The 19,579-nt window shown below is 40.4% G+C and overlaps 1 protein-coding gene across 1 annotated transcript in view; it reads left to right on the top strand.

Annotated features, from left to right (window-relative positions):
* Dock3 (dedicator of cytokinesis 3) overlaps positions 1 to 19,579 on the top strand; it is a 337,144-nt gene that overhangs the window by 237,940 nt on the left and 79,625 nt on the right. Inside the window, exons 23-25 of the mRNA XM_038322276.1 lie at positions 6,157 to 6,327; positions 12,754 to 12,946; positions 17,807 to 17,934. Of these exons, the coding sequence (XP_038178204.1) occupies positions 6,157 to 6,327; positions 12,754 to 12,946; positions 17,807 to 17,934 (492 nt within the window). The remainder of the gene's footprint in view (positions 1 to 6,156; positions 6,328 to 12,753; positions 12,947 to 17,806; positions 17,935 to 19,579) is intronic.

Genomic DNA, 19,579 nt, shown 5'->3' with positions numbered 1-19,579 from the left:
CTTTAGTGACTGGAATAACCTAATACATTAGACTGGGTCTTGGAATTTTATACTATCTGCTGCACAAGCATGAATGAGTAATCACTAAAGTACATATATAGTGGACCAATCACAGCATGTAGCTTGCAGGTGTCTATCTGGATTTATAAAGTAACAGACTTTTCCGATTCTCCATTCACTAGATGTTAAAAAGGCTCCTAGCACAGGGCTCTAGCATTGTATGAGGCCAATGTATTTTTTCATAGCTGTGTTCAAATATCCAATTAAAAAAAACTTACTTTGGCTGACAGTTCAGAGAAATGCTGTTCATCATGGCAGGCAAGACCTGACATCAGGAGTGACTTGGTTTGTGGCACAAAGCAGTAAACAAAGGAGAATACAAGTCCTTATCTGGCTTTCTCCTTCCCAGCCCTTTAAAAGAAATGAATTATGTTTGTTTGTTTGTAGTTGTGGAATGCTCACATAGAGATCAGATATCAACTTCCCAGACACATTTCCTAAGCTAACCATCATTCATATGAACTGAATTTCCTAAGCCAACCCTAACAGGCAGATACTAAAAAGAGGCTAAGAATATTTTTTAATCCAATGTTTTTGGCTTTCCATTATCTGAGATAATATAGCATTTCTTTCCTTTTTTGTGTGTGTTTTCTTATTTTTTGCATTGTCTTTATTTTTATTGTTTTTTATTATTATTAAAATTTTCTGCCTCCTCCCATTTCCCTCCCTCTCCCTCTCCAGTCCAAAGAGCAGTCAGGGTTCCCTGCCCTGTGGGAAGTACACGGTCCTCCCCACTCCATCCAGGTCTAGGAAGGTGAGCATCCACACAGACTAGGCTCCCACAAAGCCAGTACATGCAGTAGGATCAAAACCCAGTGCCATTGTCCTTGACTTCTCAGTCAGCCCTCATTGTCTGCCACTTTCAGAGAATGCAGGTTTTTTTTTCATCTTGAGATCCATTTTTTTCTCATTTTTTTTATTAAAGATTTCCATCTCCTCCCCCCGTCCTCCTTCTTCCCTCCCCTCCCTTCCACCCATACCCCCACTCCCTCCCTCTCCAGGTCAAAGAACCATCAGGGTTCTCTTCACTATGTTAAGTCCAAGGTCCTCCCAACTCCCCCTAAGTCCAGGAAGGTGAGCAACCAAGCTGACAAGGCTCACAGTGAGCCTGTCCATGCTGAAGAGTCCAAGCCCATCGCCGTTGTCCTTGGTTTCTCAGTCCTCCTCCACCATCAGCCACATTCAGAGAGTCTAGTTCGGTCGCCTGTTCCATCAGTCCCATTCCAACTGGACTTAGTGGTCTCCCGTTAGTTCTGTCCCACTGTCTCAATGGGTGAACGCACCCCTCATGGTCCTGACTTCCTTGCTCATGATCTTCCTCCTTTTGCTCCTCATTAGGTCCTTGGGAGCTCAGTCTGGTGCTCCAATGTGGGGCTCTGTCATTTTCTCCATCCAACGCCAGGTGAAGGTTCTATGGTGATATGCAAGATATTCAGAGTATGGCAATAGGATCTGGACATTTCTGGCTCCCTCTCCTCAGCTGCCCAAGGAACTAGCTGGGGGCATCTTCCTGGATACCTGGGAACCCCTCTAGAGTCAAGTCTCTTCATAATCCTAAGATGGCTCCCTTAATTATGATATATGCTTCCCTGCTCCCATATCCACCCTTCCTATATCCCAAGCATCCCATTCCCCCAAGCTCTCCCTATCCTCACCTTCACACTTTTCTCTCCCCATCTCCCCTTGCCCCCAACCCACCCCCCCCCAAGTTCCCATTTTTTGTCCAGCAATCTTGTCTACTTCCAATATCCAGGAGGATAACTATATGTTTTTCTTTGGATTAACCTTCTTATTTAGCTTCTCTAGGATCACAAATTATAGGCTCGATGTCCTTTATTTATGGCTAGAAACCAATTATGTGTGAGTACATCCCATGTTCATCTTTTTGGGCCTGGGTTACCTCACTCAGGATGGTGTTTTCTATTTCCATCCATTTGCATGCAAAATTCAAGATGTCATTGTTTTTTACCGCTGAGTAGTACTCTAATATGTATATATTCCACACTTTCTTCATCCATTCTTCCACTGAAGGGCATCTAGGTTGTTTCCAGGTTCTGGCTACTACAAATAATGCTGCTGTAAACATAGTTGAACAAATGCTTTTGTGATATGATTGGGCATCTCTTGGGTAAATTCCCAAGAGTGGGATTTCTGGATCCTGGGGTAGGTTGATCCCGAATTTCCTGAGAAACTGCCACACTGCTTTCCAAAGTGGTTGTACAAGTTTGCATTCCCACCAGCAATGGATGAGTGTACCCCTTACTCCACAACCTCTCCAGCAAAGGCTATCATTGGTGTTTTTAATTTTAGCCAATCTGACAGGAGTAAGATGGTATCTCAATGTTGTTTTGATTTGCATTTCCCTGATTGCTAAGGAGGTTGAGCATGACCTTAAGTGTCTTTTGGCCATTTGAACTTCTTCTGTTGATAATTCTCTGTTCAGTTCAGTGCCCCATTTTTTAATTGGGTTAATTAGCATTTTAAAGTCTAGTCTCTTAAGTTCCTTATATATTTTGGAGATCAGACCTTGGACTGTTGTGGGGTTGGTAAAGATCTTTTCCCAGTCAGTAGGCTGCCTTTTTGTCTTAGTGACAGTGTCCTTTGCTTTACAGAAGCTGCTCAGCTTCAGGAGGTCCCATTTATTCAATGTTGCCCTTAATGTCTTTGCTGCTGGGGATATAAGTAGGAAGCGGTCTCCTGTGCCCAAATGTTGTAGAGTACTTCCCACCTCCTCCCTCTTCCCATTTCCCTCCCATTCCCCCCTCCCTCTCCCCCTCCCTCTCCAGGCCAAAGAGCCATCAGGGTTCCCTACACTATGTTAAGTCCAAGGTCCTCCCAACTCCCCGTAAGTCCAGGAAGGTGAGCAACCAAACTGACAAGGCTCACACAGAGCCCGTCCATGCCTTAGAGTCCAAGCCCATTGTCATTGTCCTTGGCTTCTCAGTCAGCCTCCACCGTCAGCCACATTCAGAGAGTCCGGTTTGATCACATGCTCCATCAGTCCCAGTTCAGCTGGCCTTGGTGAGCTCCCATTCAATCAGCCCCACTGTCTCAGTGGGTGGGTGCACCCCTCGTAGTCCTGACTTCCTTGCTCATGTTCTCCCTCCTTCTGCTCCTCCTTTGGACCTTGGAAGCTCAGTCCAGTGCTCCAATGTGGGTCTCTGTCTCTATCTCCGTACATTGCCAGATGGAGGTTCTATGGTGATATGCAAGATATTCATCAGTATGGCTATAGGACAGGGCCATTTCAGGCTCCCTCTCCTCAGCTGCCCAAGGAACTAGCTAGGGACATCTTCTTGGACACCTGGGAACCCCTCTAGAGTCAGTTATCTTGCCAACCCTAAAATGGCTCCCTTAATTAAGATATATACTTCCCTGCTCCCATATCCACCCTTCTTCCATCCCAACCATCCCATTCCTCAAGCTCTCCCCATCCTCCCCTTCTCACTTTTCTATCCCCATCTCTCCTTACCCCCACCCCAACCCCACCCCCAAGTTCCCACTTTTTGCCTGGCAATCTTGTCTCCTTCAGGAAGATAACTATATGTTTTTCTTTGGGTTCACCTTCTTATTTAGCTTCTCTAGTATCACGAATTATAGATGTCATTTATTTATGGCTAGAATCCACTTATGAGTGAGTACATACCATATTCATCTTTTTGGATCTGGGTTACCTTAGTCAGGATAGTGTTTTCTATTTCCATCCATTTGCATGCAAAATTCAAGATGTCATTGTTTTTAACCGCTGAGTAGTACTCTAATATATATATATTCCATACTTTCTTTATCCATTCTTTCATTGAGGGGCATCTAGGTTGTTTCCAGGTTCTGGCTATTACAAATAATGTTGCTATGAACATAGTTGACCAAATGCTTTTGTAGTATGATAGGACATCTCTTGGGTATATTCCCAAGAGTGGGATTTCTGGATCCTGGGGTAGGTTGATTCCGAATTTCCTGAGAAACCGGCACACTGCTTTCCAAAGTGGTTGTACAAGTTTGCATTCCCACCAGCAATGGATGAGTGTTCCCCTTACTCCACAACCTCTCCAGCAAAGGCTATCATTGGTGTTTTTGATTTTAGCCAATCTGACAGGAGTAAGATGGTATCTCAAAGTTGTTTTGATTTGCATTTCCCTGATCGCTAAGGAGGTTGAGCATGACCTTAAGTGTCTTTTGGCCATTTCAACTTCTTCTGTTGAGAATTCTCTGTTCAGTTCAGTGCCCCATTTTTAATTGTGTTAATTAGGATTTTAAAGTCTAGTTTCTTGAGTTCTTTATATATTTTGGAAATCAGACCTTTGTCTGATGCAGGGTTGGTGAAGATCTTCTTCCAGTCAATAGGTTGCTTTTTTGTCTTAATGACAGTGTCCTTTGCTTTACAGAAGCTTCTCAGTTTTAGGAGGTCCCATTTATTCAATGTTGCCCTTATTATCTGTGCTGCTGGGGATGTAAGTAGGAAGTGGTCTCCTGTGCCCATGTGTTGTAGACTACTTCCCACTTTCTCTTCTTTCAGAAGATATTATTCTTCTTAAATATTGAATTTTGTTGTTAATATTAATAATCTGAAATATTGTTCAGATTAATATTGAGGTCTTTAATCCATTTGGACTTGAGTTTTGTGCATGGTGATAGATATCTATTTTCATTCTTCTACAGGTTGACATCCAGTTATGCCAGCGCCATTTGTTGATGATGCTTTCTTTCTTCCATTGTATACTTTTAGCTCCTTTGTCGAAAATCAGGTGTTCATAGGTGTGTGGGTTAATATCCAGGTCTTCTATTCTATTCCATTGGTCAACTTCTCTGTTTTTATGCCAATACTAAGCTGTTTTCAATACTGTAGCTCTGTAATAGAGTTTGAAGTCAGGGAGGGTAATGCCTCCAGAAGTTCCTTTATTGTGTAAGATTGTTTTGGCTATCCTGGGTTTTTCGTTTTTCCATATAAAGTTGATTATTCTTCTCTCAAGGTCTGTGAAGAATTTTGTTGGGATTTTAATGGGGGTTGCGTTGAATTTATAAATTGCCTTTGGTAGAATTGCCATTTTTACTATGTCGATCCTTCCCATCCAAGAGCATGAGAGATCCTTCCATTTTCTGGTGTCCTCTTCAATTTCTTTCTTCAATGCCTTAAAGTTCTTGTCAAATAGATATTTCACTTCCTTGGTTAGTGTTACCCCAAGATACTTTATGCTATTTGTGACTATCATAAAAGGTGAAGATTCTCTGAATTCCCTCTCTGCTTCTCTATCCTTTGTGTATTAGGAAACAGTCTTGAGGCTTGAATCTATTCTCTTAAAGGAGAATTATTGTGTTGATAAGTATCACACAAATTGCAAAGATCCATCAGAATCACGTTCTCTCTCAAGCCATTTTTTGAGGACGTTGTCTTCTATGTTGCTCCTGAACTGTTAATGGCAGATGTCATGGCTGTAAGGAACTGGAGAGGGAATGTGTCACAAGCTGCTGTGTAACCTACGACTACTTTTCCAGACTTCTTTGTCCTTCAATAAGAAGGCAGAAGTCCCTATCCCAGACCCCACTTGTAATGTAAAGTTTCAGGACACTCCTTAAAAACCCTTTCCTTCTTACAGTAAACTCAAGAGTAGTTACATCAGGAGTGGTGGCATATGCCCTTAGTCCTAGCACTCCAGAGGATGTGAAGGTGGATAGTGAGTTTGAGGTCAGCCTGGGCCACAGCAAGACCCTGCCTCAAAAAAACAAAGAATAACTAAGCTATATCCTTGCCTTTGAGGTTTTGCATTTTCTGTCCTTAAAAGAAGAAGAAGCTGAATTTTCTTTGAATTCTGAATGTTCTTTAACTCTTTGAATAACTGTCTGCGATGTCTTCATTCCAAAACCTAGAAAATGGTTATAAAATCATTTGATAATTCTGTCAGTAAACAGACAGCTTCTGCTTAGCGACAGTTTGGAATTTTGAGAAAAGATTTTTAGGAATAGAATACCTATCTATAGCTGGAATCACCTGTCACCTGATTTTTTTTTTTTTGCTGTTTTTTTGTCCTTACATTCTTGTTACTTGAGTTCCTAGGCATCTTCAGTGTCTCACCATTCCTTTTCCTCCTGCATTTCTAGGCCCTGGAATACCTTTTCAAGTTCATTGTGCAGTCACGAATCCTGTATTCAAGAGCCACCTGTGGAATGGAAGAGGAACAGTTCCGGTCTAGCATTCAAGAGCTTTTCCAGTCCATTCGGTTTGTGCTGAGTCTGGACAGTAGAAACTCGGAAACACTCCTCTTCACTCAGGTCTGTGGACTGTCTGGAAATAGTGTGGGATTTCTTGTTGCTATTGTTGTTGTGTTATTTGGGGGATTTCCTGAGTTAAATTACTTCTTTGATAATTTCATTTATAATAACTTCTGATTACTCTTTCCCCAAGCCTTTTTTATCTCCTTTCCCTCCTTAACTTTCTGCTCTTCTCGGCCAGTCCCTTTCTGAGATTCCTGACTCTTGGCTTGGTTTTGTGGCCTGTTCAGTTTAGTCATGGCCATCTGTGTAACTGTTGGATTGGAACCATCAGAGCCTGGGGATGTGTCCAGTGGAAACATAACTGAAGGCAGTGGTTTCCGCTCTTCTCTGAACTGCTCATTAGTAGCAAGTAGTTTAGTCGTGAGAGGAAGAACCCCCCCCCCCCAAAGCTTCCTCCATCCATGCCTTACTATTGACAGTCCCATTCTGGGAGAGCTATCTATAGCTCCTGTGGAGGGAGGTGTTGCTGCTAGTGTACTTCGTTTTAGCAGGTGGTTTCTTTGATTTCTAGAATTAATGAAAATGTGACAAGAGTCTGTGTGTTCGGAAAGAAGTGAATTACAAGTAAATACTTAGTAGAACAAAGGAAAGCCAACTTTGCCTCTGCTATGAGGTCTGAAAGAGCTTAGTGTCTTTATACTAGAAAAGCAGCAGAACTTTGTTATTATGAATTCTCTTTAGACCAAGTTTGCTAATTACCATACTATAGTTGTTATAAACATTGTATTCATGGAGGATATTTAAAATATATAAGGAATTTTATTTCCTAGTTAATTTTTATTATAACTTTCTATTACAAATGTTAAGAATGAGATAAATTGAAACCTAATAGGAATAACTGAATGCACTAAGAATTAGAGCTAGATTCTATCAGAAATATCAGTGTTAGAAAGAAATTTCCTTCCTCCTTTGAAAATTTCCTAACCAGCTAGTCTATTACCTTTACCAGGCAGAACTGTGCTATAATAAATAAAACATTCATTATTCCATACACATAAGGGTTGTGGTTTCCTCTTATCAAATTAGTAGACTCTTACCTAGTGGATTATAGTTTTTCAGCTGCTTAAAGTCAGTTATGCCAAAAGCTGTCAACAAAGATCAGATAGCTTCTTTATGTTTCCCCATCAATGACTGAATGTGCTATTAGTCAGCCTGTATGTTTAAGCCTTGTCCTACTTTATTCTAAACTTAGTCTATTATTTGTCTTGTTTCTATATTGTCTCTATATGCCAATTAATTGTTTGTAGATTTCTTGGCCAAAGAACAGGTCCATCTGGAAGCTACATGCTATAAAGGAATCCTCAAGGTTTCAAGAGTCTCTCTAAGGAAACTCCTTCTGTGAGCTCACTTTAAAAGTGCCACAAGATGTAGTGATGAGCGAACAGGCCTGCTTCTTGTCCCGCCCAGCTCCTGCATGGTTAGCTTTACACCCAAAATAATTACACGGAAACTGTATTCTTTTAAACACTGCCTGGCCCATTAGTTTCAGCCTCTTACTCACATCTTGATTAACCCATATCTAATAATCTATGTAACACCACGAGTGGTGTCTTACCGGGAAAGATTCAGCATGTCTGACCTAGTGGCTGGCTTCATGGTGACTGGCTCAGAGAGCAGAGAGGCATGGCATCTGCCCCAGAGAGGAGAGGCGGGGCAATTGTCTGAGCCATCTATCTCACTTCCTTCTTCCTGTTCTGTCTACTCCACCTCTCTAAATCCTGCTCTATCAAAAAGCCAAGGCAGTTAAATAATTTACATTGATATGGATTTTGCTTTAGTGATTTAAATTTAAGGTCAATTTTGTTAAATGTATATGTATTTCTGATCTTGATTAAGGTATTATGATTGTGTAGTTCATTTAAAAATGTAATGTGTAATTAGGAAATATAGGTTGCTAATGGATAATCATTGATAATAGTAAAACTTATAGTCATGTTAGTTAGATTTTCTAGATATATAGAGATATATTTCAGTTAGATAGGCATTCCTACTATCTTTTAAAGACTATAGAATATGGTATTTTAAATGTTTTAATAACTTAGGGCTTTTCATGACAATGAGACATGTCTGCTCCTGGCAGCACTAATCTACTTCAAGAGGAAGATGGGCATCGAAGAGGCTCCTTATGGAGTTGGTTAGCCATTTGGGCAAGAAATTGCTCTTGCCTGGACTGTTGCATAAACTGGACACAAAGAACACGCAGAAAGAGGACTGCTGAACTTGCCTAAAGGTGAGATGGTCTTTCGGGTTTCCTGACTCATAAAAGTCTGAGAGACATTCTGCAGGACACAGCAGATAGTGACTGAGCTGCCTTTGAAATTTCCTGCTTCATGGAAATGTCTGCTGAAAACTATGGGCCTGTAGGCCAAAGATGGATGCCCCAACGGTACAGAGGAACTTTGGGTGACTGTCCAGGCAGCGAGATGTCTCTGTGATTTCTTGAGTTTTGTAAGTTGCTTACTTCTTATTTACTTAGGTAATATTATATCCTTCTGGAGTCTTTGATGGAGTTGAAGAATAGATAGTTATAGTTGTTTTCCTTAGTTATGATAAAAGATAAAATAAATATAAATATTGTAACTGTAATTCTTACTTGATAACTGTTTGTTATATGTAATTTTACTATGTTAAAGTTAAAGCCTTTCTTTTTTGTTTAAACAGAAAAAGGGGAAATGATGGAGGATTCTCATTGGCTAATAAACTGCCTTGGCTTTTTGATAGAGCAGGATTTAGAGAGGTGGAGTAGACAGAACAGGAAGAAGGAAGTGAGATAGATGGCTCAGACAATTGCCCCGCCTCTCCTCTCTGGGGCAGATGCCATGTCTCTCTGCTCTCTGAGCCATCGCCATGAAGCCAGCCACCAGGTCAGACATGCTGAATCTTTCCCGGTAAGACACCACTCGTGGTGTTACATAGATTATTAAGATATGGGTTAATCAAGATGTGAGTAAGAGGCTGAAACTAATGGGCCAGGCAGTGTTTAAAAGAATACAGTTTCCGTGTAATTATTTCGGGTGTAAAGCTAACCATGCAGGAGCCGGGTGGGACGATAACCAGGCCTGCTCGCTCATCACTACAACAAGAAATTGATTTTTCTTTCTGGCTTTCCCCAGTTTATCTGTTCCTTCTAATAGGGACCAAGGATACCCACAGCTTCTCTCTCCAAAAAGAGTTACAGGGAGATTGAAGGTAGCTAACAGAGCAGGGTAGACATGCTTTCCGGGTACTTGTCAATGCTTTGTACAAACAGTGGTGATCCTGGCATGGATAAATGCACTTATCAAATTGTTCTTGAAGAACCAGCTTTTGTTCCTGGTCAAACACTGTGTTTCATCTCATGTACCCTTGGGTTATTGGGAGAAACATAAGGATAGATAGCTTAGACCTGGTCACCTAGTATCAATTCAGTTATGTTTAGGGTTCAAATTTGGTTCTATGCTACCAAGCATATGTTTCATGAATTCCAAAACTCTTGGAAAATTTGTTGTTGAATCAGACTTTCTATTGTTGATCATGACTCTCAAGTTGTCAGAGTGTGTCTTTCTGTTCTGGTACATAATTGTAGGAAAGTTCACCATTTAAGGAAAGAAATCAGCTACAGTGTTCTTACTGAGTATGACATAATTAACCCCCATTTTATCTTTTGTATCTGAATTGCTTATATATGTGTATACTGGTTTTAACTGCTGTAAAACAATTTTCTTGATATTTATTAGCCTGAAGACAGGTTTCATATGAATTTCACACTTTAATCTGGCCTTAACATAAAAGACAGTAATGCCAGCTTTCCCATGGTGTGAATTTCCACTCATTCTATGCCATTATCTACTGCTTGAGGAATCATTTAAGAAAAATGTCTTTCCCCAACTCCACCTCACTTGTTAAACGTAGTCTGTTACCTTCTGTTCTTAAGGTGTCGCTTCTATTTTCCTTCATAAATCTTGTTTGGATTAGTGGTATAAGAAGACTAAGGAACAAAAAGCTTCCTTCATGGCTCTTTTAATAAATACAGGAAGAAAATAGGAGCCATCTCATCTTTGCTTCTTTTCTGGTAAAGTATTGTCACAAAAGCAACTTAAGGAAGAAGGCGTTTTGTTCTGCTCACAGTTCAGCACACAGCCCATCGCAGTGGAAGTCAGGCAGCAGGAGCTTGAAACAGCTCCTCATTCCGTCCCTAGTCAGGAAGCAGAGAGCAGTGAATGCATACTGTGGCTCAGTCCCCTTTGTTTATGCAGTTCAGGATCCCCTGCCCAAGGAACAGTCCTGCGTACAATAAAGATGGTTTCCCCACATCAGTTAACATAATCAAGATAATCTCTCAAAGGCATGCCCAGGGATCCATCTCCCAGGTGATCCTAGACTTTGACAAATTGATAATTAGCATACATAGCACTTATTGAAGACCTGTTGTGTTCTAGAACTCTGATAAAAACAATGCACCTAATTTTTCCATATTCCAATAATAACGTAATACCTATTTTTTTTTCTGTTTTTGGTTTTTCGAGACAGAGTTTCTCTGTAGCTTTGGAGCCTGTCCTGGAACTAGCTCTTGTAGACCACGCTGACCTCGAACTCACAGAGATCCATCTGCCTGTGCCTCCCGAGTGCTGGGATTAAAGGCGTGCGCCACCACCGCCCGGCCATAATACCTATTTTTAAATGAGAAAACCAAGGATTATGGCAATTCATCAAGCATATAGCAGACAAATGATAAAACTGATTATTTATTTTTATTGAGTCTTATTGTGTTATCCAGGCTGGTCTTAAACTTGCAACCTCCTGCCTAAATTTCAATAGCTAAAATTACAAACATGAAACACCACACCTGGCTTAAAGCTGGAATTTGAACTCATATGTATCTAATTTAAAAATCTATTATTTTTCTCCTATAGTGTTCTGCCTCTCAAAAATTATGAATCAGTATTATCAGATTGGGGCAGCAAGATGGCTCAGCAGGTAAAGGCTCATGATGCCAGCCCTGACGACCTGAGTTTGATCTCCAGGTCCCACGTGCTGAAATAAGAGAACCAACTCCCATAAGTTGTCCTCTGCCCTCCAAATGAGCATGTGCTCCCCACTAAATAAATAAATGTGATTCAAATGAATGAACAAATAAAACTACTAATGCCATCATGCTTTCCCCACCTCAATAAAATAAGTTATTACATTCTTCTTAAGAGACCACATCTTGCTTCCAGAGCTCAGATCCTAGAAGCCCACGTGCACATGTGTTTTCTCGCTCCCTCTCCCTCTCTTACCCTCTCCTACCCTCTCCCTCCCTACTTCCCTCCTTGTTTGGGCCAACAGAGTCACTGAATTCTAAGTCAATGTTATCAATAGTCCTCAAGAGTTTATAACTAAATGAATACATATGTTCCCATACTTTTGAATTTATACTTGAGACTGCCAGAGATCACATATGAGAAAAAAATATGTATTCTTCAGATTATATGATTATATACGAACATCACTATCCCTGGAAAATGGTCTAGTTTTTAAAGCTGGGTTACTGCTATTAATGGAGTCCAGCTGGCACTGCTTAAAGCACTCAACCTTCAGTTACTTTTCCCTTTCTTAGAGGTTTCTGGCTTGAGTTGGAAACTAAACTTGAGAAGTCAAGAGCTTAATCATAAATACTAAAAGTTTAAATCTATGCTATGAGGAAAAATTGTAGTGAGGAGCTGTGGGCTGCATTCCTGCCGCCCTGCTTTCGGCCTCCTGACTAGCTTATGCCCCAAAATAATTACACAGAAACTGTATTCTTTTAAATACTGCCTGGCCCATTATTTTCTGCCTCTTACTCACATCTTGATTAACCCATATCTAATAATCTGTGTAGCACCACAAAGTGGTGTCTTACCGGGAAGTTTCTAGCGTACATCCATCTTGGGCTGGAGCTTCATTGCGTCTGGCTTCTCTCTCAGAAGAGGCACGGCAGTCTGCCTAACTTAAGAGAGGCGTGGAATCTGACTGAGCCATCTACCTCACTTCCTTCTTCCTGTTCTGTCCACCCACCTAAGGGCCGGTCTATCAGATGGGCCAGGCAGTTTCTTTATTAATTATCCAATGAAATCATCAGATAGATAGAAGACACACCTACATCAAAAAATAACTGTTTGTCTTATGCTACATTGTGCAAAGTTCTCTTCATCCTTCCTTCTCTCATCTGCAGATACTTGGCAAATTATGAAAGCCTCAAATGGCCTGAGCCCTAGTAAAATTTACTGGTTTAATTTTTGGATATTCTTTCCCTATGCTCCAAGAGTGCTGTAGGGATGAGTAGAGTCAAAGGCCAGGAAAGAACCCTCTCAAGTCAGGGGTGCTGTAGGGCCTTCTGAAACTCTTTCAGCCGCATACCGTTGAACATACCAGATAAGCACAAACCTAACTTTAAACTAACCACAGCTTTACTTGCTCCCACAGGCTGCACTACTTAATTCTTTCCCCACTATCTTTGACGAGTTGCTGCAAATGTTTACCGTGCAAGAGGTAGCAGAGTTTGTGAGAGGAACCCTGGGAAGCATGCCTAGCACTGTGCACATCGGACAGTCAATGGATGTGGTGAAGCTGCAGTCCATCGCCAGGACAGTAGACAGTCGCCTGTTTTCTTTCTCCGGTAAATTCAAGAGTCATATTTTATTTCTTCCCTTCCAGGGTGGTAGCCAAGTTTAAACTGATCAAAGTAACAATTTAACAATGTAAGAAGCCAGTGAGCCTTAAAGTGTAGATATTTTAGTAAACTATGCGAGAAATTCAACTAAGATCTAGACCCACTGCTTCTTTCACAATTTGCTTTTAAGAGCCCATATCTTAGGGCATGTTCCTAAGGTGTTGTGTTAGTCTGCTCATGCTGTAACAGTAAAATGGTGTGTGTGTGTGTGTGTGTGTGTGTGTGTGTAAATCTGGACATGAGGACACATGCTTTATTTTCAGAACATGAAAATAAAGGTTGTAGGTGAGGTAGTCCCAAAGTTGTGTGCGTGGGAGAACTGTCCCATTTCTTATCTGTCATGTGGCAGCATAGACAGAGGAAACATGCCCCCCATCAACACCTGAGGGATTTGGGGAAACTGGCCCTGAGGTCATAAAGAGTGAGAGAGCTGGCCCTGCCCCTCATCAGCTGCAGCATGTATGAGAGTGGCCCCTAGCCATGCCTGAACAATACAGTAGAGCTGGTCTAGAAGATGTAGGTGTAGAAGAACCAATCCTGGGGACCTGAAAGCAGGAGAACTGGCTCCATCCTTGTTCATTACTGCAAGGGGTAAAATAGCCAGGGCAGTGCATGAGAGCTCACCTTGGTAGGGACAAGGGAGAGCTGGTGGGATGACCAACCCTGCAACTACCCAGGTCCAGAACCAGGGTTATGAGTTGGCCCATCCCAACATCACCCATCTGTGATCTGCTGGAACAGTCAAGGGACTGGTTCTGCAGACCCAAAGCTACAGGATCTCCCAAACACAGGGCAACAGCAAGATAAACAAGAGGAGCTTCAGTGAGGGCCAACATCAATAGTATAGAAAAAACCAGAGGTCTCGAGACTCTTTGCAATATATACTGGCAAGTAAAGACGTATGGATAAAAGGGTTTACTGTGTGACTCACTGGATCACACTACAGCTTCCATGATGAGATTGGTTTTTCCTTCTCTTTTTTTTTCTTTTTACTTCTTTAATTTTCTATCTAATTTCATTTTATTTTGGTGGGGAGAAGGCTGTAGGGGCAGAGGATGGATTCAAAGGGATGGGGAAATGAATGGAATGGAGATGCATGACTAAATAAATAAATAGAAAATTAAAGAATAAATTTAAAAAGTTAAAAAAAGAAATAAAGATTATCTTTAGTACCATAGCAAGTTTGAAGTCAGCCCGGGTTAAATGGAAAACTGTCTCAAAAAAAAAAAAGAAAAGAAAAAAGGCACAACTACTTAATTTTTGTAGTTTTAAAGATTAGAAAGTCCAGGATCAAGCTTCCAATAGACTTGATGTCTAGTTAAACCTACTTCCTGTTTCATAGGAATCTCTCTTCTCCGTTTTATCACCTTGCAGGAGGAGCAAGAACACTTTCTGAGATCTCGTTTTAAGGAGTATGTGCTTTTAATCTCAGAAGTTGGGAGACAGAGACCAGCAGATCTCTGTGTGTTGAAAGCCACCCTGGTCTACATATCAAGTTCCAGGCCAGGCAGATTGTATAATGAGACCCTGTCTCAAAGGGGAGATGAGGCACTAATTTAATTCATAAGGATAAGGCCCTCATGACCTTATCACTAGAAAGTACCCCACTTTGTGTGCTGTTACATTGGAGATTAGGTTTCAATGTATGAACTTGATAGGGACATGAACACTTAGTTTGTAGCAGGAGGCCCTTTGTCTCCAGGCCTCAGGTACGGCAGTGTGCTGGCTATGGGATCCTATCAAAGCAGCAGTCAGATGGAAGTACAAAGGGGAAGGAGAGAATACAAAAGAAAAGGGTCCAGTCCAAGAATACAATGACGAGCCAAGAAAGTTAAAAAGACCCTGAAAGGGAACCTGGGAAACCCTGTGCTTGCTTATTTCTTTGACTCAGCAGTCAGATTTTTTTCCTTTTTTTTTAAAAGATAGAAGTATACAGAAAGTGTTTCATGCTCCCTAGAAGTCCTCACAACCTGACTGATAAATCAGGAGTCTAGGATACTTTTCAGAAAGAGCTTTTGGATTTATCCTTGAAACTATATTGCTGTGGTCAAGTTCAACCTTTCAGCTGATTTGAATATAAGCGTGATCATATAAGTAGAATACCCGTGTTTTAGAATAAACCTCCAAGCACAAGAATAAATCTGAAGCATCAACATCTAATGATGAAGATAATGGATCTTCATCATTAGAATTTTACATGTTAATTTTTAAAGTTTGACTTTAAAGTATAAGAACAACTTGTAGTTCAATGCTGTATATGCTTGGAATACTAAGGAGATGTTCCTACTAACTCACCTCTACCAGTGCAGAGCAGTAATGGTAACACTGCCATTGCAGAAGTCAGCCCTGCTCCAGTAACTGTTGTTGGCAAACTGCTTTCTTCTGCCTCAGATTGAAAACTTTTGTCAGTGATTTGGACACTGTTCCTAAAATCCACTGCTTACAACTCTTGATTTATGTGTTTTCTGAAGGAAAAAAAAAAGGCTTTCAAAAAATACAGAAAATGAAACAGCCAACTGCTCTCACTGACATCTTTTATTTGTTATTTTTTTATGTGTTCAGCTGCTTTACACAATCACTTAAGAGTTTGTTTTTTAAAACTCATGTAATATTGGACTATATAATTAGATTTTATGAGAATTCACCACCAAATTTTCAGTTGTATTTTGTCCTAATTCAGTGTTAAGCTATAGATGATCTTTACCAGTGATGTCATATAACCAATCCTTATATTCTCTGAGCATACCAATCTGGTATTTTTGGCATGTTCTAACAACAAACTGATGTTTTATTGAAAGCAACTATTGCTTGTAATAAATCCAACTGTTTTTGTCTTTTGATATAAAATATACTATTAACTTTTTTATCCACACATCCTTTTAAATATAGAACAGCTATCACCCTGTTCTTTTTTAATATATCATAAATATTTGATAAAACAATATAAAATGTCACATATCATATAATTTATCTTTGGCTTAATTTTTTTTATTTCTGGAGAGATGGTTTACTGACAGCTTTTCCAGATGACCTGGGTTCAGTTTCCAGCATCAACCATCTGTAATTCCAATTTCAGCAAACCCAGTATCCTGTGATGTAGGATTCCCCTCTGTATGCTGTGAATATGTTTTATTACCATTGGTTAATAAAGAAGCTGCTTTGGGCCTATGGCAGTGCAGAATAGAGCAAGGAGGGAATTCCAAGCAGAGATAAAGGAGAAAAGAGGGGGTGGAGCCAGAGAGATGCCATGTAGCTGCCTAAGGAGATAGATACCGGACAGAATCTTAACCAGTAGGCCACAGCCACATGGCAATACACAGAATAATATAAATGCGTTAATTTAAGAGTTAGTTCATAAGAAGCCTGAAATAATAGGCCAAGCAGTGTCGCAATTAATATAGTTTTGTGTGATTATTTCAGATCTGGGCAGCCAGGAAATAATTATGGACAGGTAGGACAGTATTCAGGGATGCACAGTTACTGCCACACAAAAGTTTGGGGTAACATAAACATACTCACACTTGTATTTTATTTAGTAGAAAAGGCCTTTAACATCCCATTCTACACAGGGGAAAATAAGCCTGTGGGAGCTTAAATATCATTCATCCTCTCTGAATTACGGGTTCCAAACATGGTTTCCTCTTCATGGTGTGCTATTCCGGTAACATGAAGAAGAAAAAGGAAGATATTTAAATGTGTACAGTAGGATAGACATAAGAGTTCAAAGGCTGTGACAGGCTAAGGTTACATTTCTATTCCATTCGTTGTTGTGAACATTGCCAATAGCAGTCTAACAAGCCCATGATAAAGAGACAAGCCAGATGGTTTGACAAGGTGAATGCATACCAGAACAGGAGTGAGACTACTTAGTCATGGCATGAAGAGGAGCAGTTAGAAATTTCTAGTAAGCCTACAAATCTAGTCATTGTAGTTCATGGTAAGTGTGATATTGACATGGATTTTTTACTATAAACTACTTTTTTGTTTGTTTTGGGGGTTTTGGTTTTTGTTTGTTTGGGGTTTGGGGTTTGTGTTTGTTTGTTTTTTGAAACAGGGCTTCTCTGTAACAGCTCTAGCTGTCCTAGAATTCTCTTCATAGACCAAGCTGACATCAAAGGGATTCTCCTGCCTCTGCCTCCTGAGTGCTGGGATTAAAGGAGTGTACCACCACCACCCAGCTAAAACTAACTACTTTTAATTTGGTGCTTAAACATTAAAAAGATATCATTTGGAAGCAAACTTCTACTTATATCAAATACTATAGTGTAGGAGTCTAAAACTGCCATGCACCGCGCCCCCGTGTCTGCACTCTGTGTGCTATTACCCAGTTACAGAGCTTCGGGCAAGGGGCAGGAGGTTAAAATACACAAACACAAACAGGCAGACAGCGACATGGGTCATCCTTGAATTCCCCAAGAATGCCCCCTTTATTGTGTTCAGGGGCAGATTATATAGATATAGCCACGCCCTGGCCAAACCCACCAGAAACCACTCTCCTGCCATCAGGAACTCCTGAAAGGTCTCGTGCTTAGAGCAGCTGTAGGCACTCAGATCAGGGGATTACAAGAAATTCAGGATCTGAGGTCTCACTGCTCCCAACAAAAACAATGATGCAAGAAAAAAAGATAGAGAACCATGGACTGCTTATAATTTCTAGTCACAAGATGTTTAGACTTTTAGAAGGGGGTAGTCTCTACTATGACTCTGCTCCTAATCTCATCTCCTTTAAGTCCCACAATGCCGCTTTCTTCTAGCAATAATTAGCTGTCCTCCAATGGACAACCTCATCTCTGTTTTCTTTCCTAGAATCCCGCCGCATCCTGCTTCCTGTGGTTCTTCATCACATTCATCTTCACCTGAGGCAGCAGAAAGAGCTGCTAATCTGCTCAGGAATTCTGGGCAGTATCTTCTCCATCGTCAAGACCAGCTCTCTGGTAGTGACCCCACACTCGTCTACACTTGTCTCTGCCCTGATCTTATGATACTGTAGTCAGGAGCTGACCCACACTGATCACTTTGTTCACTTCTCAGTCAGAGATGCTTTTATTGGTGAAAAGAAAGTACCCAAATGAATGGAAGTCTGTGTATGCCCATGGGATTCTCAATATGATACACTCTTGGTCTATTAATTGCTATACTACTATAAATGAATACAGATATATAATTTCCCTTGGATCAGAAAGCCCAGTCATACTCCATCTTCTGTTTCTATCAACAGTTATTAATTCTGGATTCTTGTGAGTTTTCTTAGGATTTTAAGTACAAATATCAGGAGAAAAACCCAGTCTAGAGGGCAGAGGAAGCTTGCTTATTCAGACTTTTCTTTCAGCTTTCAGACAGCTTGATTCTACCAATGGCATCTTAACATCTTGCCAGTTGAGGTCAGGATATGCTATAGCTGTATGCTACCCACAGAGTGCTGAGCCCTGTGGGATGTAGAATCATTCTTTAGAGGTCAGGTTTCAAGTAGTAATGTTTTCATCTTCTTTTCTCTCTTTTTTTGAGGAAATATGTGGTAAAAGGAAAGAGATGGAGGTAGGAGAAAAGTAAAGGCGTGGGTGAGAGTAGAATTTATTTTCATACTATTTTCTATACTTATAATAGAAGAAATACATATTATAGAAAATTAGGTGACAGGAAAACTATAAATAGAATGAAGAATAAGCATGGATTTTGTTATATGATGTTTTAAAGTCAATGCTCCTAGAATAAAATTCAAAGTGCATTTAAATTAAAGAACATGGTCCAGGTGATAACATAGAAAGCTAGACTACTTGGGTAGAGGAAAAGAGGCACCTAAAACAAAGGCGTGCCTCGTTGGAGCAAAAGACAAAAACCCAATAGGGAGCTCTACTGTCCTGAAGTACCATCTAATGACAGAGGGCCAACTTATCAGAAAGTGACTCTTCTGGTTGTAGTGACCCAGTTGTTTGCTTTTTGCTCCAGACAAGACCTGACAACTCTCTTTCCCACCAGACCTCACAGAAGCTATACCAAGTACATAATATCTACAGTAGACCAAAGTCATGTATGAGGTAGCTTATTAATAAAACAAAAGGGGGGAGAAATTGAAAAATTTTTTAAAGGAAAGAATGGAATTCAGTAAAAAACCAGAAAGATGTAGTTTGGTTGTATTTGGAGGAATATAGAGCTGAGTATAATTAGTTGACTACAACTGCTCGAACTTTACCACAGGAAAAGGGTGTTATAAGCACTTTGATAAATGGGAAAGATTACTTTATACCCCAGAACTAATTCCTCATGCGAAATGGGACAGAATATAATTATATTTGATGAATCGGTAAATTTAAGTTCTGTGAGATCAGAGACATTTTCTCTCTAGTTCATCTCAGTATAGTCAGGTTCTCAAATAGTGAATGGCACATAGTAAATGTGTAATGATGGTAACTGGTTAGAGGGTGAGTATTATAATCAGTAATAATACAAATATTTTTGAAGGTCTGGGAAGATGGCTCAATGTTTAAAGTGCTTGCTTTGCTGGCACAAAGGCATGAAGTTGGATCTCTAGCACCACATAAAAACTGGTATAATGGTGCATATGTCCCTAAACCCAGCACT

This window comes from Arvicola amphibius, chromosome 3, assembly GCF_903992535.2.
Source record: "Arvicola amphibius chromosome 3, mArvAmp1.2, whole genome shotgun sequence".
NCBI lineage: Eukaryota > Metazoa > Chordata > Mammalia > Rodentia > Cricetidae > Arvicola > Arvicola amphibius.
Note: the sequence above shows the minus strand (reverse complement) of the source record. Positions and strands in the feature narration are given on the sequence as shown.